At 43.0% G+C, this 23,952-nt stretch overlaps 1 protein-coding gene across 1 annotated transcript in view; it reads right to left on the bottom strand.

Moving 5' to 3' along the window:
* The window catches only part of KIAA1549L (KIAA1549 like), a 118,660-nt gene extending 102,812 nt beyond the window's left edge, over positions 1-15,848 (bottom strand). Inside the window, exons 1-5 of the mRNA XM_030333177.1 lie at positions 13,688-15,848; positions 12,161-12,763; positions 10,019-10,134; positions 6,925-7,144; positions 5,966-6,099 (exon numbers count right to left, since the gene is read on the bottom strand). Of these exons, the coding sequence (XP_030189037.1) occupies positions 5,966-6,099; positions 6,925-7,144; positions 10,019-10,134; positions 12,161-12,763; positions 13,688-15,848 (3,234 nt within the window). The remainder of the gene's footprint in view (positions 1-5,965; positions 6,100-6,924; positions 7,145-10,018; positions 10,135-12,160; positions 12,764-13,687) is intronic.
* Between the last annotated feature and the right edge of the window lie 8,104 nt (positions 15,849-23,952).

The following is a 23,952-nucleotide window of genomic DNA, read 5'->3' as shown; positions in this document are numbered from 1 at the left end:
CCCCTGGAAGTTGCTATATAATTTTCTAACGCAGAGCCTGTAGTCCCATGATTAATGATACACTCAATCAACGTTTCTGGTCAACTCTTTCTCTCTTTTCTGAAAGTATTTTTGGACTGTGGTTGAGCCACAGGTATTCATGCCACCTTCCCAGGGTACCAAAAATAAAGGTGCTTCTTTCTGAACAACTCAAAAGACTCAACTGTACTAGCACCTAAAAGAATAATAACAAAAATAACTTTTTGACCATTATCTCCAGTGTGAACATTCTATTTTTTGCTTTTCAACTAAACTAAATCTCACTGGATCCCAAAGATGCCTATAGAACTTGTAGTTTCTTCTACAGAAACTACACTGGATCCGGTAAGTTATAACTTTAAAAAAAAATGTGGCAAAATACACATAAAGTTATCATGTTAACCATTTTAAGGGTACAGTTCAGCGGCCTTAAGTACATTCACACTGTTGTGTGGCCATCACCACCATCCATCTCCACAACTTTTTCATCTTCCCAAACTGAAACTCTGTACCTATTAAACAACTCTCCATTTCTTCCACTCCTCAGCCCCTGAAAACCAACATTCTACTCTATTCATTTGACAAAACTGAACACCTTTTATAAGAGGAATCACATAGTATTTGTCCTGGTGTGACTAGCTTATTTCACTTAGCATAATGTCCTCAAGCTTCGTTCATGTTGTAGCATATGTCAGCATTTCCTTCTTTTTAAAAGATGAATAACAGTCCATCAGATGTATATACTACATTTCTTGTCCACTCTTCTGTGGATTGACACTTGGGCTGCTACCACATTTTGCCTGTTGTGAATAATGTTATGAACATGGGTATACATATATCTCTTCAAGTCCCCACTTTCTTTTGGGTAGATACCAGAAGTAGAATTGCTGCATCATATGGTAATTCTATGTTTAATTTTTTAAGGAACCACCATACCATTTTCCACAGAGCTATGCCGTTTGAGAAGCTCACCAGCAATGCACGAGGATTCCAATTCCTCCATATTCTTACCAACACTTGCTATTTTTTATCTTTAAAAAAAATTTTTAATGTTTATTTATTTTTAAGAGAGAGAGAGAGAGGCAGAGAGAAGGAGACACACAATCCAAAGCAGGTTCCAGGTTCCGAGCTATCAGCACAGAGCCCAACACGGAGCTCCAACTCACGAACCGCAAGATCATGACCTGAGCTGAAAGTGGACTCTCAACCTACTGAGACACCCAGGAACCCTTTTCTTTTTTCTTAATAGCCACCCTAATAGGTATGAAGTGTATAGGTGTGAAGTGGTATACTGTGGTTTCGATTTTCATTTCCCTAATGATTAGTCATGTAGAACATTTTTTCATGTGCTTATTGATCTATGTATCTTATTTGGAGAAATGTCTATTCAAGCTGTTTGCCCATTTCTTTATCGGATTGTTTTTATGTTTTTGAGTTGTAGAAGTTCTTTATATATTCTAGATATTTACTCCTTATCCAATATATGATTTGCAATTATTGTCTTCCATTCTGTGGGTTGCCTTTTGATCAACTGTGCCCTTTGATCTACAAAAGTGTTTTTTTTTTTAATTTTAAACATTTGTTTATTTTTGAAAGACAGAGAGAGACAGAGCATGAGTGGGGGAGGGGCAAAGAGAGGAGACACAGAGTCTGAAGCAGGCTCCAGGCTCTGAGCTGTCAGCACAGAGCCCAACACGGGCCTCAAACGACAAACTGTGAGATCATGACCTGAGCCGATGTCAGAAGCTTAACTGACTGAGCCACCGAGATGCCCCAAAAGTGTTTAATTCTGAAGTACAATTTAACTACTTTTTCTTTTGTTGCCCATACTTTTGGTGTCATATCCAGGAAATCATTTCCAAATTCAATACCATGAAGTTTTCTCCTTTGTTTTCTTCTAAGAGTCCTATAGTTTTGGCTCTCATGTTTAGGTCTTTGATCCACTTAAGTTAATTTTTGTATATGGTGTTAGATAAGGGTCCAACTTCATTCTTTTGTTTGTGGATGTCCAGTTCTCCCGATACCATTGGTTGAAAAGATTGTCTTTTCCCCATTGAATGGATTTGAGGCCCTTGTCAAAAATCACTTGACCATATATGCAAAGATTTTTTTTTGCAAACTTGTTTGTGTTCCATTTGTCTATATGTCTGTCTTTATGCCAGTACCACACTGTTCTGATTATTGTAGCTCTGTAGTAAGTTTTGAAATCAGAAAGCATGAGAATTCCAACTATGTTTTTCTTTTTCAAGATTGTTTTGGCTATTCATGGTCCTTTGAGATACCAAATGAATCATATGAATTCTAGGATGGGTTTTTCTATTTCTGAAAAAAAAAAAAGTCACTGGGATTTTAATAGGGATTGCACAGAATCTGTAGATCGCTCTTAGCAGTACTGATATCTTAACAATATCAAGTCTTCCAATTCATAAGCACAAATTGTCCTTCTTTTTTTGTCTTCTTTAATAACCTCATTTTTATAGTTAAGAAAAGTGTAACCATTCTTGGTGGCGGCTTAAAACTAGCTTCATAAATAAGAAGAGGTTCACAGGCCTGAGCTAAGGTCATGTCAATGTTCCCTGAAAGTCATGCCTTGTCCCTAGTACAAGCAGCCCCTACAGGGGGCACTTTCCCATTACCCCTTTACTTTTAGACTCCTGTGACTTCCGGCCTTATCTCTTACTTCCCACTCATTCCTGCCACAATCCATTTAGCTAATCAGACCTAAAAAAATGCTAGTGGAATGGAATGCTGTTGTTTTGCCCACCCAGCATCCATTCTCCCTTCTTCTATGGCACCACCATAATTTCCTCAGGCAAACACCTCTTCTCTCCAGTTGGATTCGTGTGCTCAAGCTCTAGGAGTGGGCATAGCCAGGCCTACTTGATTGGGACATTTTATCTCCTTGGTCACAGTTACTGCTCCAGAAATGGGCACATAGTCCATCTGGGTCCAATGAGAGCTAATCCCAGGATTTTTCCTGGAATGCCACAAAAAAAGGCACCTTGGTTCCATAAGACCGTGAGCAGTAAGGATGAGGCAAACCTGGAGGTGCCAGGGATCACCCTACTGGTCCTGAAGATGATGCGAGCCCAGGGCAAGACCAAGGTATAAAGAGAGAACTTCACGAAGAAATCACATAAGCACCTGAATCAAATTGGGCCTGAAGGAAATATGCTGTGAACCCTTCAGTTATATGAGCCAATCACCTCTTTTTGTTTAAGCCTTATATGCTTCGATTCACAACCAAAAAGGTCCTAATTGAGTATACCGTAATCTAGCCCCTAATACCAATGCTATACAAGTAAAAAAAAAAAAAGTCACTTTTCAATGACTCTGTGAACAAATTAATTAAATATTTATGTGGTCTTATTCCAGAAAGAATCTAAGCTGCCCTCTAAGTTACATTTAATACCACAAAACGGAAAGTTATTAATTACAAAACCATGTCAGGGTACAAGCCCAGGGGGATTAAAGACAACCCCAGAGGGATGGTTAGCATGTAGCTAATATATGCATGATATAGGGGCCTTTTGCATATAGGATTCCAAAATCCAGGCAACAAATTGGTTCTGGAATTCCTGTCAGCCATGGCAAAAAGCGAAATAGGGTTAACAAAACAACTCACCCAATTATCCATTCATTTCAAGAGTTGCTGAAATGTTCAAGAGCATCTAAAATGTATGTAGATGCAGGGGCACCTGGGTGGCTCAGTTGGTTAAACATCTGACTCTTGATTTCGGCTCAGGTCATGATTGCAGGGTCATTAGACTGAGCCCCACATTGGGCATGGAGCCTACTTAAGAGTCTCTTTCTCTTTCCTTCTGCCCTTCCCCATGCCCCCACTCACATGTTCTCTCTTTCTCTAAAAAAATTAAATAAAAATACAATACAATAAGTAAAATAAAATAAAATAAAATAAAATAAAATAAAATAAAATAAAATGTATGTAGATGCACTTTTCAAATTGTCTGTTATAGTCTTTTCTAAGGGAAGTTTGCTACTTGCTTTACAAAGTTCATGGCCCATTACTATCATACAACAACACAAGTGAGGCTTCTTAAGGACAAAGTCAGCTTATTTATCTTGATGTCTCTCCCAGTGCCTGATAAATACCAGGCACTCATTGGGTCTGTGCTTCCTGAATACAATCAGAGTATATGTTTTGCTGCTGAGCCCTAACTAGAATCATGCACCTGTGAGGATCACAATCCAATCAGAAAGAAAAAGATCTCCCACAAGGGAGCTGAGTCATACTTCTTACATAAATCTTGTGTTTGTGACACGTTTTTAGATCTTAATCTAATATGAACCAAATCATAATGAGATACTTCCATGTACACTTTGGATAAATCTAGAAAAGGAAAGCTGCTCGTTCAAATTAAATTGTATGCTTTCTACATCGTATTGGCTTTGCTGATAATTCACTTATGCTAAATGTCAATTTCAAAACCACTGGGTTTAATTGCAAAGGATTTAGTTCAGTAAAAATAGAGACATTGGGTTGTACAGTTAATCAGAGAAATTTGGGGGCTGCATGAATATCATTAAGAAGCATCTGACTTTAGAGGGATGTTAACTATATAATTGCAGAAAGTGGGTCTGAGAAAAGCTTTAGTGGCATGTCTACTGTAAGTCCAGTAAACTGAAATACAGTAGACTAGGAGTAGGATTTTCCTGGGAAAGAATTCATGTGTTTGCCAAAAGTTTCATAGTATAGCATAGTGAATAAGATTATGGGCTTTGACTCAAATCTTTGTTCCATTCTTTACCAACCATGTGACCTTCTGGAAGTTTCTTAGCCTCTCAGTTCCCTCTTTTGTGAAATGGTGATAATAATACTTCAGGGGGATATCTTGAGTATTATTTAGCAAAATATTTTTAAAACACCTAGCACAGTCCTGGCATATGGTAAGCCCCAAATATAAAATGTGTGTGTGTGTGTGTGTGTGTGTGTGTGTGTGTGTGTGTGTGTAAACTAGGGTGACTGTGCATGTGGATGTCTAGAAAATAACTCAATGCAGGGGTGCCTCGGTGGCTCAACTGGTTAAGCATCCAACTCTTTTTTTTTTAAATTTTTTTTTTTTCAATGTTTATTTATTTTTGGGACAGAGAGAGACAGAGCATGAACGGGGGAGGGGCAGAGAGAGAGGGAGACACAGAATCGGAAACAGGCTCCAGGCTCTGAGCCATCAGCCCAGAGCCTGACGCGGGGCTCGAACTCACGGACCGCGAGATCGTGACCTGGCTGAAGTCGGACGCTTAACCGACTGCGCCACCCAGGCGCCCCAAGCATCCAACTCTTGACTTCGGCTCAGGTCATGATCTCAAGGTTTGTGAGTTTGAGCCCTGAGTGTGGAGACTGCTTGGGATTCTCTCTCTCCCCCTCTCTCTCTGCTCCTGCTTGCGTGCTCTCTGTCTCTTTCTCTGTCTCTCTCTCTCTCTCTCTCTCTCTCTCACACACACACACACACAATGAACAAATAAATAAACTCCAAAAGAAGAAAATAATGCAATGCAAATCACAAGATAGGCAAATCTTGATGAGTTAGCTATTTAGAATGGATTCATTTTATAAGATATTTGATTCATTTTATGAGACTACATCTTATACAGCATCGCTAGTTTCATTTTTAAAATAGTAAATGTATTGGGAAGGCCCGAGGAAGCTTCACATGGGAAAATAAATACAAAATCCCAAACCATACCAGGTAGATAGCAAAACAGCATCCCTGCTGTCACGGCCATACTCCAGACATTCTCATCAATGCCAGGACCAACTCGACTCCGTGGCCCAGAGTGGCATCTCCTCCTGTCTACATCACATGCCCAAAGTACAAAGTTACATTTACACCAGACAGTTTTGAAATAGGGGAGCAAGTCCCCTTGCCAGCATTTGCATCATGGCTGGCCTCTGTCAACTACACGTTGGAAGTGCCCTCCTCCTTACCTGAATTGTCAGATTGCTCTTGGTATTCAGGACTTTCCTCTCTGCATCCTGAAAGGCCTTCTGCAGTCTCTGTTCCATCGTCTGAGCAAACTTGCAGGACTGGATGTTGTCGGACTGGCTCACAAACTGCAGCACTGGAATGGGAGTAATCAATCCGCTCTCACCAAAGTTGTGTGTCTTAGTTCCTTGGACTTAACAATCACCATATAAAACAGCATGATTTGACATCAGAGAAATCAGGCAAGTAAGGACTGACAGGGGTTAGTTGTAGTGCTGGAAGTGACTCTTAAAATGATTTATAATAGAGAAGAGTTAAAAGCATGATCGAACCTGAGGTTCCTTGTAATGCAAAGGGCTTAGTGATCATTTGGTTGGATTATGCAGACATCTGCTCCAAGAATGATTAAAAAAAAAAAAAAACAATCAAAGAAAGATCATGTCTTCTCTTTCTTTGGAAGGGGAAAAAGAGTCAGTTGGCCTGCATCACTAAGTTGATGGAGTCTTTCAATTTTGATGGTTTCTCCACTCTTGTGGTTCACCAACCACATGGTCAGAATCACGAGGGAGCTTGAGAGAAAGACTCTAAGGCCTAAACTCAGAGATTCAGATTCAGTGGCACCTAGAACGTGTTGCTCCAAAGCACAGGTTTTATGGATGCTTAGCTCTTATCAGTATCCACTGGAAATACGGGGGAAAAAAATTAAAAATACAGTAACTTGTTGCTCATAAAGTACTAATTATATAAATTGGGAAGGAAGGCTCCAGCGAAGGACCATTTCTAATAAATCCAGGGTTGGGAACTTTAGGCTCATGTGCAGGGAACTGGACAGTTGATTAGCAGGGCCCTTTGAGGAAAGTGCACAAGGGCTTTAAGAGATGATGGAGCAGCTGGCACTGACCTTTTTAAACAGGGTGTCATCTTGGTACTGCCCCCAGTCCCAGAACGGATAGGTACTTGCCTGTTCTCAGCTGGAAGTAGCCTGCAGGCTGGGGATTCCACGGGGAGGCAAGTACTGCCACTGACTGTAAGTTTGGGGTATGTTGCTTCAGATCTGCAGTGACGTTGCTGACCCCATAAACACCCAGCATTTCAATCACTACGGCAGGCAAGTATACCAGTCTCCCTTTGGTAGCATAATAACCAACTGTGACGTTATGAGAATGTTCCAGAATGTCCACCTACAAAACAAACGGACCCAGAACTCAGTGTTTATTTCCATGGTGCTTTAAGTTCTTGTTGGTATTTCTTAGAACCACAACTGTTATTTAGCAAGGCTGTGGAATACGATGTTCTCATTCAACAAATATTCTAACAGTTCTATACAGCACACATGGATTGGCAAGTCTCAAAATATCAGAATACAAAACAATACGAAAATACAATTTATATCACACCTACATGGAATAGAATTAAATCTGTGGGGGTTTTCTTTTCTTTCTTTTTTTTTAAAAAATGTTTGTTTATTTTTGAGACAGCGAGCATGGAAGGGGCAGAAAGAGAGGGGGGTGGGACAAAAGATCTGAAGTGGGCTCTGAGCTGACAGCAGTGAGCCTAATGTGGGGCTCGAACTCACAGACCATGAGATCATGACCTGAGCCAAAGTCGGATGCTCAACTGACTGAGCCACTCAGGTGCCCCAGGTTTTCTTGATTCCTTAAATACCTGAGTATAATCTTGTGAGCACCAATGGTCAGTCAAGAAGGCAGACAGGAGACAGTCAGTAAAAGAGATTTCCAGAGATGAAATGCTGGGAAGAATAGCTTTATTATAGTTCTTATCGTTTATGAAAATTAAAAGGCAGAAATGATAGATAAGGTGGAGGCTCCTTCAGGACAGGGAGTCAGATAATAAATGAGGTGAATTCCTCTCTTTAAAAGCTGGCTTGTAGGTTGGTTCAAGGCCAAGGTTAGGATGAGGATGGGCTATACAGAGTCTCTCTTAAAATTGAGTTCTAAGGGATACTGATGTGCTGAACTCTTTATGACCCAACTGGAAGATTTTTGAGGCTTTACATTTTATTTTTGTTTTCTTTTGCCTTCTTAGTGTTTTATAACAGTTCAGGGTGGAGTTTTTTTGTTTTTTGTTTTTTTTTTGGTTTGTTTCGTTTTTTGAGTTTTAAAAAGTATTTATTTTTGAGAAAATTTGTGTCAGCACAGAGCTGGATGCCGGGATCAAACTCACGAACCATGAGATCATGACCCGAGCTGAAACCGAGAGTTGGGCACTCAACTGACTGAGCCCCCCAGGCACCCCCCAGGGTGTTTTAAACACACGCTTCCCTCCCACACACACACTCCGACTCTTGCATTTGCATTAGTAATGTCACGTGTATTTGTCAGAGAAACCAAGAAAACTGATTTTGCGACAGACGGCTATGCTTTTGCCTCCTCCACACTGTGTGCTCTCTGCCACTTTGTGACCTAAAGGTGGTGTTCAAGATGACTGTAGGTGGAACAAGAGATACTTCTGCATGTAACACAGACACAGCATTAAACAATACCAGATCGCCCAGTGAGAAAGTGACTCAAATCCCAATTACCCCACGGAGGAAGTCTCAGTTTGGGGATTATTTATTTTTAACACCTCTCTAATGCTTGCTAATCATATTTTTAAACAAAGGGACACAAGGGACATCATCAGCCTTAGAGCCTTCTGCAAGTAACAATGTCTAGCTTGAATGTAATAAGCTGTTACCATTATACTCATTTTTATGATTACCTTATGTTTGTGGCAGATGATCTTCATTTACACTTATGGCACTAATATCAAACATCCTTTCAAAAGAAAGGTATTTAAGTTTTTAAAAATGAGCTCATTTTTAAAAACCAAATTCACAGGGTGCCTGGGTGGCTCAGTTGGTTAAGCGTCCAACTTTGGCTCAGGTCATGATCTCACAGTTCGTGAGATCAAGCCCCGTGTCGGGCTCTGTGCTAATAGCATGGAGTCTGCTGTTAGCAGGAGGAGCCCCCCCCGCCCCTCCCCTACTCGTGCTCATGCTTGCACGCTGTCTCTCGCTCAAAGTAAATAAACTTAAAAAAACCAAACAAACCCTGAATTCATAACTAATTGTCACAGTGGTCTGGGATGGTATACAGAAAAGGGAAAAAACTGTGAATAGTTTACAAATGACTGAAGTTTAGTGAAAATTACATGTCAGGTGACCAAATAGAAATACTCACATTTTCAACTTTCAAATAAAGTTTCTGGTGCAGAAACCACAGATGCCTCTCATGAAATGCATTCTTTCTTTCTTTATTTCTTTCTTTCTTTCTTTTTCCTTTTTTACCCCTCTCAGAATTATATAAAAGAGATTGACAATGACCGATAAACTACATACCAAACCTCATTCCTAGTCCTTGGTGTGGTCATGGAGACCACGAAGCTGAATGCAGCTGTAGAACAAAACATCAAAGGAAAAAGCCAGAGCAATATTTTTTAGTGGTGAAAAGGGTTGTCTCCCGACTGCCAATCACATTTAGGGCTTTAAAACTTGGAATCAATCCAAAAGAGTGTAAAGCAAGGCTTCCATCACTTGGATATACCATCAAAATCAGCTTGCAGTTGTTAAATAGTACTTGGCATTAAAGTTCTTAGAGGAGAAAAAAAATGTTCATTTCCCTGTCTGCTGCTGGCTATTTAAGCAAAGTTGGACTCAATTTACAATAATTTTTAAATGTCCAGAAATAAATCACCAACTATTTACAATGCTGAGGGAGATAAAGGGAAAAGCAATGGATGGTTTCTTGAAAATTACACTAACAATATTATATTTCCCTAAACAACTGGATAATGGGACAATTCAAAACAGTATATCCAGGCTTGAAAAAAAAAAAAAAAGATTAGACATAAGGCAATTAACCTCAATTTTCCATCTCAAAATCTGACCTTTTTCTCTAGTCACCACACATTAGCTATTTGCCAAAATGAAGAAAGATTCTACTTCTGACAAGTAAGGTTACAATACCCAGGGAGGAGGAAAACAGTCTAGCATCCTCTGGGCCCAAGAGGAAGATGTGGACGGCTTAGTCTAATCACAAAAGCAAGAGGCTTACGTGAGCCGAGACGTCATTCTGGTGGAAAGCCTTCCGCAATGCCTGCGTGAGCCCTTTGGCTACATTGAACCTCAAGGTTTCACTGATCTGCACTCTCCTCTGGGTCAGAAAGAGAACTGTGGGATCAAACAGAAGCACAGTAATCAGGGTAAGTAATGATCCTCCTCTCCTCTCCACCCTCTACCTCCTGCAAGTTCTGAGTAAAGCTGGTGAGCACAGGTCCAACCAATGAGAGCAGTGGGCCGGGGTAATAGTTGTGTTGGTCCCATTCAAGTCCAAAGAAGGAAGGACCTAGTACTTGTCTGACCCTAGTGGGGAGAGCTAACAGCCTGGCTGCACTTCATGTCTGACTAACGCTGACTCTGACTTTGAAAATTAGGTTCTGCAGTACCTGGTCCTTGATGCGTCTGCATGCAAGAAAACTCCTGTAACAGTGTTCCCTGATAGCCTGCTTAAGGGCAGGCCCTGAGCTGGGTCCTACGGCCGAAAACACCCCTGAATCAGGAAGATACAGTCCCCGCCTCATAAGTGGGACAGAGACGGGGATGGAGCGCTGGGGTGGAAGGTAGGCACCTGTGACTGAATGTGACAGGTGCTATTTGAAGGGAAGCCTACAATGCCATTGGAAGCCCCAGGAGGAGGATCCAGCTCAGATTTGGGCAAGGGGGTGGGGATCAGGTAAGGTTTCCTGATGCTCCCACTGAGTCCTGAAGGATAAGGGAAGTATGCTAGGCCCGGGGGAGAGGGACCACCCTCCCTCCCCACCCCCAAAACACACACACACACTCCCAGCAGAGAAAAGACCAAGTGCAAAGACACAGGGATGAGAAGTGAAGCCTCAGGATACCTGTTTAGGCTTGGTCCTGAGGGTGATGGGAAGTGAAGGGTTTTCAGCCAAGGCATATATTTTAGAAAGTTCCATTGGCTGCAAACTAAAGAACAGATTGGAGGGGGGGATAGTCTAAGGCAGAGAGATAAATTTGGTTGTTGTTGCAGAAATTGAGTGATGACGACAGTGTCAACTAGGGAAGAGGCAGTTGGGGAGGAGGAAGGGGGATTCAAGGAGGTAAGACTGAGGGCACCGGTGGTTGACCAGGTGGGGTGAAAGGGATGGTGATGAAGGAGGGGGGAGAACGTTCCAGACTTCTGCATCTAGGTAGTTGGGGTTGCCTGCCTCTCAGTGAAGGGGAAGTGGAAAACCAGATGGTATAATTTCTGGAGAAATAGAAAGAGATACTGTACTTTGTGCTATGCCTAGTTTCACAATTTCCCACTTTCAAATAGGGTATGTCTCCAGATATAATTTCATTTAATCCTTTGTAGGGTGAAGAGGAAGGCGGGATGCGAGCATTCAGCACTGGCATGCTCTTTCAAATACTGTGTCTAATGCTTTTTATAGCAAACACTACCACACTATTAAAAGCACCCTGTGCCTTCCTGGCCTGCTTTGCTGCAACTGGGCGGTGGGGGCTAAAGAGAAAGCATATACCACCCAACTTTTTCAAGGCCTCTTTTTCAACATCAAAAGAAATCCTGGGCACCCACACCGTGTGGCTGTACTTTTACTATCTGCCGACTGAGAGAATACATCACAAAAGCCTCTCTGAATTCTGTAGTGCTTCCAAGATTTGATATTTTACTAATCATTTCATTCATTCATGTGAGACATTACTGATTTGCTCTACAGGCAAAAATTGCTACAGGTTTGTTTTCTCAGACTTGCTGGCAGAACCAGTTTCCCTGGGGCCTCTGATATCAGGACTGATCCCAGGCCTAGAATCTGTATCACCTAAAGCTCCCCCTCTCCTCTGCCACTTGAGAAGGATCAGGGTTCTCGGCCTCATCACTGTGACATTTGGGGCTGGATTATTCTTTGCTATAGGACCATCCAGTGTGCTGTAGGGTTTTTAGCAGCATCCTGGTCTCTGCCTCATTACATGCCAGTAGCACCCTCCCTACCCTCCAGGTTGTAAACACCCAAAAATGTCTCCAGACATGGCCAAATGTCTTCTGGGGGGAGAAGGAGCCAACTGTCCCTGGTTGAGAACCACCGATCTCGAAGAAATCAAAGAATTCTGCTACATCTCTGAGACCAGCACGTGCTTGCCGCTTTCAAATAAAATCAGGACAGTGGACTCTTACCTGTCTTCACCAGGAGCTTACTGGACATTTGACACTCCAGGTTGGATGCCATTTTGCCGGTTGTGACCATGGCAGTCGACGCAGCATCTATATTTTCTGCCGGCAAAGGTGGCAACCGGGTGGCCCTTACTGGGGCAGTAACGGATGTCAAGGCTGCTGTGATTGTCAGTGGGCGTGTGGTGGATGCCTTCGGCATGTCTGGGTTGGTGGGGTTTGGGAGGCCTGTGTGCATGGCTTGTGGTTTCCTGGGGAGGTGTGTTGTGGACAACAGGCCAGAGGCGGCGCCCGTGGTCCCTTGCATGGCTGTGTGAGCACTCCCGGTGTGTGCCGTTCTTGAAAACATGTAGGTTGGTGTGAATGAGAAGGCCGGAGGCACTGCCCCCGGTGTCGTCCTTGGGCCAGGTGCTGCGTTGTTTGTGACATTTTTAGCTAGGGCAGTGGTCCAACTGCTCTTGACTAATCCCGAGGCCATGGCCGAAGCCCTGCTGCCAGTGCCCTTGGCAACCAGGGCTGCAGACAGCGCCGGTGGACTTGATTTCCCCAGTAACAACGTAGCTGCTGATGCTGCTGTTGGTTCCGCCTTGGACGACACCGAGGGGTCTACTGCAAAGAGAAAAAACAAAGTCTGTCATTGGCCCACAGTACACATGTCACTTGGTGTGGTGATGAATGGATATAACATATGAGTTTGCTGAGGTGAAAAGTCTCTGCTCTGGGATTTAGGCAAAACAGCTCAGGTTCATTAAGTCAATTACCCATAATGAGAATGCCACTGACAGAAACCTGTGATTGGTGGGGGGAAGGGTGGTGTGGAAAGAAATCTGTGGTTGGTAATAAGGACATTTAAGTTCTTAATACAGATTTTCCTCACCTTACAATGGGATTATGTCTCAATAAACCCATCATAAGTTGAAAATATCATAAATCAAAAATGCACATAATATACTTAACCTCCCAAACATCCTAGCTTAGCCCAGCCCACCTTAACCATGCTCACAACACTTACTTTAGCCTACAGTTGGGGAAAATCACCTAACACAAGCCTATTTTATAATAAAGTGTTGACTCACTTGGGTAATTTATTGAATACTGTGCTAAAAGACAGAATAGTTGTATGGGTGTAGGATGGTTGTAATCGTATCATTGTTGACCATGATCTCGTGGCTCACTGGGAGGTCTGACTCACTGCCCTGCCCATCGACACCAGAGAGGATTGTACCACTTATTGTTAGCCTGGGAAAAGATCCAAATTCAAAATTCAAAGTATGATTTTTACCGAATGCTTTTGCACCATTATAAAGTTGAAAAATGGTAAGTCAAACCATTGTAAGCTGGAGACTGTACTTTCAAAAGAATCAAGTCAGCAGAGGATTAAGGGCACAACTATCTGGGGCTGCTAACTCATTCATCATCCCAATAGTGTGTGTCTGCTCCTTCTAAGCAAAACTGGGTATCTGTGTTGAACTTGAAGATGCTTGTCCACAGAAACAGTCATACCAATTTTGGGAGTACGGGGAAACAAACTACCTGCATGAGTGGCTGCACCTGTCCATTTCTCAGGGTGCTGAGAAGCCAGCAGCACTGTGGATGGGGCCCTGGTCGATAGAGGAGGAGATTCAGCAGTAGAATGGTATCTCAAGATACTCTGGAATGGTGTGGAAACACTTATCAAAGGAGATGGGTAGATGTCACCGGAAATTGGGAGAACTGAATCCGTTTTATCTGAAAGTATTTCCTGCAAGGTAGCTGTGGAAGTCAGACTTGGAGAAGCTGGTGAAAGAGCATGTGTTGAATGCGCAGGCAGCTGTAGATGGGGATGAGACACAGCATGTTGGCTTGTGGATGGGTAATCTTCAATCTCAGCTGTTTGCAAATCTCTGGAATAGTTGTTATTGGTTATTGACAAGAAGTCTGTATGGTTTCCAACCATGGTGACCTCTGACTGTTGAATAGGTTGGTTGGTGCTTATACCAAGGACTGGACGCTGAATGTTAGAGCCTTCTGCAGTCACTAAATGCCCAGCAGTTTCTCTGAAATCTGAAGATCTTATTGTACTGGCAGCTGAAGTTGAACCACTGGGAGGAGTAGCTGAAGCTGAATGAGTTTCCCAACTGGTGGAGTTAATTGTGTGCCCATTTAAATAATAATTTGTTTGCTGCAGCAAGCCAGATATCATCGGCTCTGTGGAGAGAGATCCGGTTTCTGCTGAAAGAGAACTCCAGAAAACATCTGTGGTTGCTGGCTTTTTCACATGTCTCGTTGTTGAGAAATCATAGACCTCAGTGGATGAGGGAAATGCTGTCACCTGTTGGGAAGTTGAAACTGGCAACTGAGAATGGTCCATCACAGCTGCATAAGTCTCTGGCTTGATGTCAGACAAGCTAGGGGATGGGGACATAGTCTGGGTGCTTTGTGGAGAGGGGATGGAAGGTAGAGGTAATTCTGAAGGAAGGAGGTTTGTTCTTAGAGTTGTGATGAAAAAAGATGAAATATGATCCAGGCTAGAATCAGAGGTGAACCCATTTACAGTGTGATGACCTGGAATCTCTTTACTTGGAAGGATCTGGAGATCAACTGTCAAATTTGCCTTTTCGTTTTTCTTTAAAACAGCTGTCACGCTATCTTCTTTCTGCAGGGGAAATGCCCAGGTTGTGGAAAGAAGATTGGGAAATTTGCTGGAGAAGGGGAAGTCTGTAGCCGCTGTCGGAGGGGATCCACCGCTGCCCTCTTTTTGAGGAGTTGGCATTTTGGGCATGGTGGAAGGAGAGGCATGGTTCTGTGCCAACTGGAGAAAGGTGGGTGCAGAAGGAAAGTCTGCTCCTGTGCTGTTGGATGTCCCAGAAAGGATGGCTTGCCCTCTGCGGGCTGTGGTGAGAGGCAGAGGAGAAGGCACCAAAGAGGACGATGTGTGTTCTGCTACAAGGAGGAGCCCTTCAGAATTCTCTGGAGCCCCTGACAAATGCAGTGGGTTAGCGGTGTCATTTGCGGTAGCAAGGGCTATCTTTCTGCTGGTTGTTTCCACTGCCACTGATTCTGCAGTCTGTAAAAGTGAAGACACAGCCTCCTGGGTCACTGCTGCGGCCACCACACTCTTAGAAATTGGCAAAGACACCCCACCATGCACTCCTTCAGCCACCTCAGCTTCAACCGGCTGTGTGGATGTACGACTTGAAGCCACTTCCAACACTGACCATGAGGGAGTTCCATCTGGAAGCTGAAGAAGACTTCCAGGCACTAGGGGTGGAGGAGACAGATGGGACAGTTCTGCCACAGAGCTCAAAAACTCAGGTGTGGGGGAGCCTGCTGTGTGAGGACCCTCTGTGGGGGGCAGCTCAGGATGCCGCATTGTTGAGTATCCAAAAAGACCTAGATGAGGGATGCCTATCAAATCCTGGGCATTTTTGGACAGAGTGTGGTTCATTTCCCCAGCAAATGGGTGTGGGGAATTAGCTATGCTCTCACTTGAAAAGGAGCCAGTTGGAGCTGTTTGGGGAAACAAAGGCACTTTGGTGGGTCGTTCGGCTGGCTTGGAAAAGATGATGGAATGAGGTGAGTCAGGAGCCAATGAAGAGGATGGATGTGGAGGGAGAAACGAAAGAATGTCTGGTCTTGGGGAATGTTGTGGTGAAATGGAAGGAGTCCCTACCCCGACTGGCTGAGATGGGATAGTGGACAATGAGGGGAGCATGCTGGTGTGAGGCAAACCTGACACGGAGGCTGCGTCTTTTCCCCCTTGAGGTCTTGGTGGGACGAGAGACTCGGTGGAATCCTTGGAAGGCTCAAGGGAGGCGCTATGTCCACTTCCTTGGTAAAGGGAAGAAGAGAAGTCCCCGTGAGCCCTGGCTCTGCGGTGTGTCTTGGGCGGAGGCGTTCGGGCAAACTGCAGCACGCTAGTGTTGTCAGGGGAGGGTGCCAGCACATTCTTGATTCTGGCCACTGCCGAGGAAGACGGGACTTCTGAGAAAGGCCATGTTGGTGAAATCGGTAACAATTTCCCATGAGGAAATGACTCCGAGGTTGGGCTGACTGTTATCTGCAGATTGTCTGTTCCTGTCAAACAAAATACCACACAGTCAGGCATCAGATGATCATCTAGTGCCTGCTGTGGTAGGTTGTGGAGAGAAGGGGTGGGCAAGACAGGCACCACTGGGATCTCACAGAGCTTCCACCCCAGCACAGAAGACTCGTTAAACATATTTAGACAATAAGGTTAAGTAATGACACATATGCAAATACTACAGCTAACCTACAGGGCTGGGCTGAGAGCCACAGTCTCTGATGACATGATACCTAAGCAAAGATGCCGAAGACACCTGTGTATCTTAAATCTTTTTTTCTGTACCACCAATGAGGGCTGGACTGGGAAACTCACAATCTAGAAAATAAAAAATGAATGTAACTACCTGCCAAGGCCAATGACACCAAAATAAACCTCATCAGAGAACCCAAAAGGCAAAATGAAAGGACCGTGAATCTTGATGCAAATGTGTGTTCAGGACCCTAAGTCATCTCCAGCAGAATAACGAGGTTGCTTGTGTTTGGGAAGGATGGCAGCAGTGGCATCTTTCTTTCTGAAAGTAAAACTACTCACATTCACCCTAGAACTAGAGATACCTTACAAGACCCAGTGTCACTACAAGCACCTACAGAGAAAGCAGACTATTAGCACCCACATTTCCTGTGTGAACCTGCAGGCAGAAAGGCAAGGAAAGAGGGCACAAGATGGTGAGCTTCACAGGAAAGAAGGCAAGGACACAACTGATCAGAAAGCCGGAAATATCATGCTAGGGAAGAGAAACAACATCCTGCTTGATGATGCTCTGATCCCCTTTTCCATGGTTCTGCAGTACTGATGGTGCTGATGACCCCAGAGATGGCTAAGCACCCTTAAGTCATATTTTAAGTTAAAAATAAAAAAAGAAAGAACAGGTACTTCTACAGTTTTCTCCATTATTGGCTAAAAACGTTAGCCAGAACATTTGACAGAAACAAACGAGCCCAGGGGAGCTGAAGTTAGAAAATCTGGTTTGTAGTAGAGTGGGGTGAGGTGGGGAGGTGAGGGTGGATGATGTACAGGAGCAAATCTGTGTTTCAGAACAAGCATTCTGGCTACAGAATAAAGAATAGAACAGACTGGAAAGGGGTGGGAACAGATGACAACAGAGACCAGAAGAAAACTCCTCGAAGTAGTGTAGGCATGGGGTGACTGGACAGTTGTAAAAAGGAGTTGAGCCATAGTGGAAGACTGAAATAGACCATCCTCTATGATCCCTTTCAATTCTCATAGTTCAGGATAATGTAGTCCTTTAAATATGTTTGTGTTTACATATGTGTTTTTTTTAAAGCATTTACTCTTTTTATTTTTTAGTATTTATTCTTGACAGAGAGATAGAGGATAAGTTGGGGAGGGGCAGAAAGGGAGGGAGACACAGAAACCAAAGCAGGTTCCAGGTTCTGAGCTGCCAGCACAGAGCCCGACACAGGGCTTGAACCCACGAACTGTGAGATCATGACCTGAGCCAAAGTCAGACGCTTAACAGACTGAGCCACCCAGGTGCCCCTGTATATGTGTTTTTTTAATGGCTGCAAATTCTCCTATATGCCTCCCATTGAGAGGTGAGGTCTATGTCCCCACCTGAAGCTGAGTGGGCTTGAGACTGTTCAACCAAGGCAGAAGCATTGCCATATGACTTCCAAGGCTACCATCACAAAAGGCCAGGCAGCTTTCACTTGGCCTCTTGGAAGGCTTGCTCTCCATATGCTCCCTCACTCTCCCTCCTAGAACCAGTCACCACTCTGTGAACAGCCCAAAACCACATGGAAAGGCCATGTGTAAGTACTCCAGTCAATAGTCTTAGGTGAGCTAAGCTTCCCAGTCATCCCTGCCCAGGCACAAGACATGTGAATGAAGAAGCCTCCAGATAATTCTAGTCCCTAAACACTTGAGTCACCCTGTTTCAGTCTTCCCTACTGAGTCCCCAGGAATCATGAACAGAGACAAGACATCCTCAGTTTGCTCTGTCTGGATTCCTGAAACCACGAGCATTACAAAATGGTTGTTATTTTACAACATGAAGCTAGGGGTGGTTTGCTGTGCAGCAATAATAACTGAAACAATACAGGATTGTGTCCCTCATTCCTGGGAAGTGAATCTCTACAGCTTTAATTAGCTAAGTATTCAGAAGCCAAAACACAGTTAAGCACTCTTTATTTCAATGAAAGTTGCTTTTGCTTTATACACAAGATTTTAAAATTATGTCTATGCTAATAAATAAAATATGTCTGTATTAATTAATGTTGTCTCAGGAAGGAATGGAAAGGGAAGAGAAAATTTTGAGGGGCAAATGAGAGGTAGATTTATTAAGAAGGGAAAAGTAAATTAGGAGAAGTAGGGCAAAACCAAATTTTAAAAAAGGCAGTGAAGTAGAAGTTTGATATAGGTTAGATATAAGAGTGTGTTGGACACACTCTACAGTATTCCCATGATCCCTGTCTCTTGGTGGTCATGCCTTTGTGTAACTCATCTTGAGTATGAGCAGAGCAGAGCCTGTGAGTTACATCTAACCAATATAATATGGCAAAGGTGATGGGATACCCACTTGTGTTTATATAATCTAAGACTCGGTCTTGCTGGCAGACTTGCTGTCCTTGATGGCCTGATGAATTAAGAGGTCATACTGGGAAAACCCATGCGGCAAAGGATTGTGGGTAGCTTCTAGAACTGCAGGCAGTCTCCAGGAACTCTGAGCAGCCTTTTGGAGCTGAGGATGGCCTCCCACTGATGGCCACCAAGAAGCCAGGGCCTTCCAGATGGAAGCCACAAGGAAATTAATTCTGCCAGCAACCTGAGTGAACTTGAAAGTAGATCATTCTCCAGTCAAGCCTCCAGATGAGAACACAGCCCCGCTGATACCACAATGGCAGACTTATAAGACCTTGTGTAGAGGATCCAAAGAAGCTGTGCCCATGGGAAATGGGAAATAACAAATTCATGTTGTTTTGAGCCAGGAAGTTTGTGGTAATCTGTTATATAGAAATAAAAAACTAACCGAGGTAGAGAGTAGGGGGCTGTGGAATGGGCATATAAGAAGAGATGCAGCATGAGGTACCATGACTAAAGAATAGCAGAAAGCATGGTGAGAGGGTACCATCAAGACAGTAAAAAAGAAGCCCAAGTCAGTATGTTTGTTTGGAATTTCACAGAGAAGCTGTGAAATAAAAATTCAAACATAGTACTTGGGACTCAGAGGAAGTTATTTGAAGAGAATACTGGGCTTTGCAAGAGTAGAAACAAAGCCACATCAGCAAATAGCAGCAGACACAGTGGAATGTTGCTATGAAACAGGTTGGACTCTTCTGTTTAAACCCAATTTTTTAAGGAAAAAAAAAAAAGAAGGCACCTTCCAATCAAATTACTGAATTCTTTTTTTTCTCAGTGAAATCCTACTAACTTCCAATCCACCCCTCTCTGTATTCCAAAACTGTTAACTTTTTCTACTTAGAATGATATGAACTATTCTTTGCTGACAAATACGGTAATGATCTTCAAAAAAATGCACAAAAAGCAATCATATATCCCACATACAAGAGAGGGAGATGAAAGATAGTGGTGTTTCCCTGCACAAGCTCCTGAATAGCTATCCTTTGTGAATATCCTAAGCATCACTCATTCTTCTTTTTTCATTTTTTAATGCTTATTTTTATTTTTGAGAGAGAGAAAGCATGAGTGGGGGAGGGGCAGAGAGAGAGGGAGACACAGAATCCAAAGCAGGCTCCAGGCTCTGAGCTGTTAGCAAAGAGCCCGACATAGGGCTTGAACCCATGAACCGTGAGATCATGACCTGAGCCGAAGTCAGACACTCAACCGACTGAGCCATCCAGGTGCCCCCAAATATCACTCGTTCTAGGGACAAGCCAACAATTACCTTCTCTTTGGATAGTGTATCCCACCAAGGGACTAGTAACCTAAAGAAATTTAAAGGGAAGTAGCTTAAATGATAAGAGATTTAAGGAGGCTCTGGCTGAAGATAGATGGGGAACAGAGATGGATTTAAGTTGGAAATAAGTGAAAGCAAGCTAAAGACCCTCAAAATAATGAAAAGTTAAAATGAGTCATTTCTTCCCTTCCCAAGGAGACATGAACCCCATTCCATAGACAATTGACACACACATTTTAAACTAGGTTGGTTTGTGCCATGCTTAGATAAAAGCATGGTTTTCAAAGCTTCAGGAAAGCAAACAGTCATTCCTGTAAGAATATCAGACTGAATAATAATTGGCACAGGGGCACCTGGGTGGCTCAGCTGGTTAAGCATCTGACTCTTAGTTTTGGCTCAGGTCACGATCTCACACTTCGTGGGATCAAGCCCCACTTCAGGCTCTGCACTGACTATGAAGAGCCTACTTGGGATTCTCTCTCTCCCTCTCTCTGACCTTCCTGCACGTTCTCTATATTTATATTTATATAAAGAAATATTCTCCAGTCAAATTCAAAGGGCCTCCCAATGCGGCCCTGAATCGCTTCCTAGTTTCCTCAAACTACTCCTGTAACACAGTCATAATCAGTCTTTTTCCATTCAGCACTTCCTTCCTTTGACTGCTGGAGACACTGAGAAGGAAGCCTTCCCACAGGTGGCCTAGCTATAAGCATGACCCATTTCCAACCAGGGTCATGAAGCCATCCACTCTGTCCTGCTCACTGCCTGCCAGCCCATTTTCTTAATTGCAACACTCAACGAAAAGCAAACCTGATCAACAGCAGCTCTTGAATAGAAGAAACTAAGACAACCAGCTAATAAACATCAGTAAGTATCCCAAACCCTTCCTCTTTATATTTCAGAGAGAAATACCTGCAGCTTTCTATTAGGCCTCAGAGTCAGATGGCTTGGATTCAAATCCTACTGCTCCATTTGCTAGCTGTGTGACCCTGGACAAGCTACTTAACCTTATTGTGCCTCTCCCTCATTTGTAAAATGGGGACTATTACGGTACCTATGTCAAGGTACCTACATTACCATGAAATTGTTTTAGGTGTTAAAATGTGATACGTGTAAAGTCTTTAGAACAGTGCCTGGCACACAGTACTATTATTGGTATTGCTGTCGTTGTCAATATTGGTATTGCTGTCATTGTCAATACTTGTTCAGCCCAGGGTGCATGGATGCACTCAGAGGCTTCCTCAGAGGCCCCGAATGCTAGTCAAAACTCAGAAATGTCTTGCTGATCACATACTGCCACAATCCCACACATCTGTGGAACCCCTTACAGTTTACATCATCTTTTCATTCCCTCATCCCACCTTGTTCCTCACAGTATCTGTGAGGTAGAGGATAAAGGTCATCATCCCCATTTTGCAGGTGAGCAAACCATTGCCCAGGGAGGTTAAATGCCGGCTTGCCCAAGGTAACACGGAGAGTTACCCCATGGCTGAGTATGACTCAACTCCTCTGATTTCAGATCCAAGGCTCTCTGCTCCTCCATCTCCAGGTCCAGGATGGGCTACATACTCCTAGAGGGACCCCAGCAGACGGGAGCCCACATGGTCATTGCCCCTGTAAGTTTGACGATGAGTCTCTCTTTGGTGCTGCTTCAGCAGACATTACTGAGCACAGCTCTAAATCACTGAGACCTCGATTCCCAGAAGGTCAAAAGAGATGAACCAAGCATCATTTCCATGTTGAAGCATCCACCTCAAATCCACACTTCTGAAGTCTGGTGCTTAGGACATTCTTCCTAATGTGATTTCTCCTGGGGCTTTTTCAATATGCCAGTTAAACAGAATCAAATTGCCACTCCTTGAAGTGATGCCAGCAAATAGAAGGTTCTGTTTACTGCCTCAACAGAAGCTTTTTAACTTTCAAAGCTGTTTCACAGCTATTTTCTTAAAAAAAAAAAAAGTTTATTGCTTTCGAATCTTTTGTGAAACAGATTTAAAAATAAAACTGATTCCCCCCATCATAATACATTTGCTCTTTCATTTTCTAAAACCTCACTTTGTGTAATCAGTACAGAAAATTTGGAAAAGATGGAAAAGTTGAAGGAAAAGAATCCCATGTGTGCCTCAGCCACCTCCCCATGCATGTCCCGCCACATCAAGGAAACCACAATTCACACTGTGGTGAATAGTTCTTTCAGGTTTCATACTTGGAAGAGCTTTGGTTTATGTGCTTTTCAGACCTGTGGTTGTACTTCACATCCAACTTTTTTTTTTGCACCTCTGGTCTTTTAACATTGTTTTAAAGCATTTTTTCATACTGGATAAGGCTGAAAATTGTTCCCACTAAGACATGGTATTATAATTTGTTTAACTGCCCTCCAACTATTAAGATACAGGTTATTCATACCTTTTCAGTTTTATAAATAATAGCCTCACCCCCTTCCAATTCTGTCATCACCAACCTTGTGTGGCAGGTGGGACAGACACAATGACCTCCTCTTATGGATAAGATCACCACACACATCTAAAACCATCTGAATCAGAAATAAATCAATGGGACTTGGAGTGTCTCTCCTCTCCTGCTCCTTCGATCCTTCTGATGGGGTCACTTATAAGTTTAAAAGCCTCACCCCCTAGTCGGCCTAAGCTCAACTATAGAAAACGCAATTAACCACCAATAACTGATCCTCCAAAACAGGACAATCCTATCAGTCAACTTTGCCAAACCTTCCTATTTTTTTACTATTTCATTCTAACGGCCCTGAGGAGAGTTGAGACCATTTTAATCCATCAGGCAAGAAAAACTAAAGATGTAGGAAAGTATGAACTAAATGAAAAGCAGTAATAGGGGCTTAGAAATTTGGGCAAAAGGCATATTACTGGGCTTCATGCCATGTTGAAAAGTGTAAATGTAAACCACTTCTAAGTGACAGTCCCATAGTTAAGATGTCATTGTTCCTACAACTCTCCATTTTTAGCTCTTTTAGAGTACTTTTCCCTTTCTGCTTAAAATTCTAGCCAATTATCTCCCTTATTTGCTCAATCACTTAGCCATTTATGCCTCCAAATCCTTTCTTGGATAGTCACTCCCTTATAAAGACTAACAAGCTGTAATCCTTACTGGGAAGGAGGTCAAGTGTTCCAGTGAAGGCTGTGAGATCTGGGTTCACAGCCCCCCTGCCTTGCTCCAGCTGTGTTAACTTAGGCAAGTTACAGACCTCTCTGTGCCAGTTTCTCCATTTCACAATGTGGACAGTATCAATCTCTGTCTCACAGGTTGTCTTGAGCCCTAATAGCATTAACCCATGGAAAATATTTGGAACACATCCTGGTAAAATATATGTTACTTATCATGATTGTCAGCAAGGAACACAAAATCTGACTAAGAGATTTCAGAGTCATGTTTTTTTTCTAAACTATGATAACAGTATATTATACCCCCAATTTGTGGTAAACTTATTCTAACTTCTCAGTACTAGTTCACATTTCTTACAGTGAGTCCTTTGTCTCCAACTATAATTCCCCACTACCTGGTTAATCCACCTGGCTTTCTTAGCATTCGTAAGACTTACCGAGTTTCTGCATTAGATTTCTCCCCCGAAGTCTGCTTACTTCCACAAGCAATCATGTGGTTTTGGAAATGACTTACTTGGCATAGTGGCAAAGTGAACACTTTCCCATTAGGATTCCTTACAAATCAGACACACAAATCTAACTACAGCTATGGCTGAACTGCTGAGAGAAGGCAGAGACAGAGCTTCTCTTCTCATGTAAACATATCTTCTCATAATAAATACACATACATAAATGAATAACCTTTGTAATCAAAATCAATCCAGAAATGAGAAACCTAAAC

This window comes from Lynx canadensis, chromosome D1, assembly GCF_007474595.2.
Source record: "Lynx canadensis isolate LIC74 chromosome D1, mLynCan4.pri.v2, whole genome shotgun sequence".
NCBI lineage: Eukaryota > Metazoa > Chordata > Mammalia > Carnivora > Felidae > Lynx > Lynx canadensis.
This window is presented reverse-complemented; position numbering and strand designations above follow the sequence as displayed.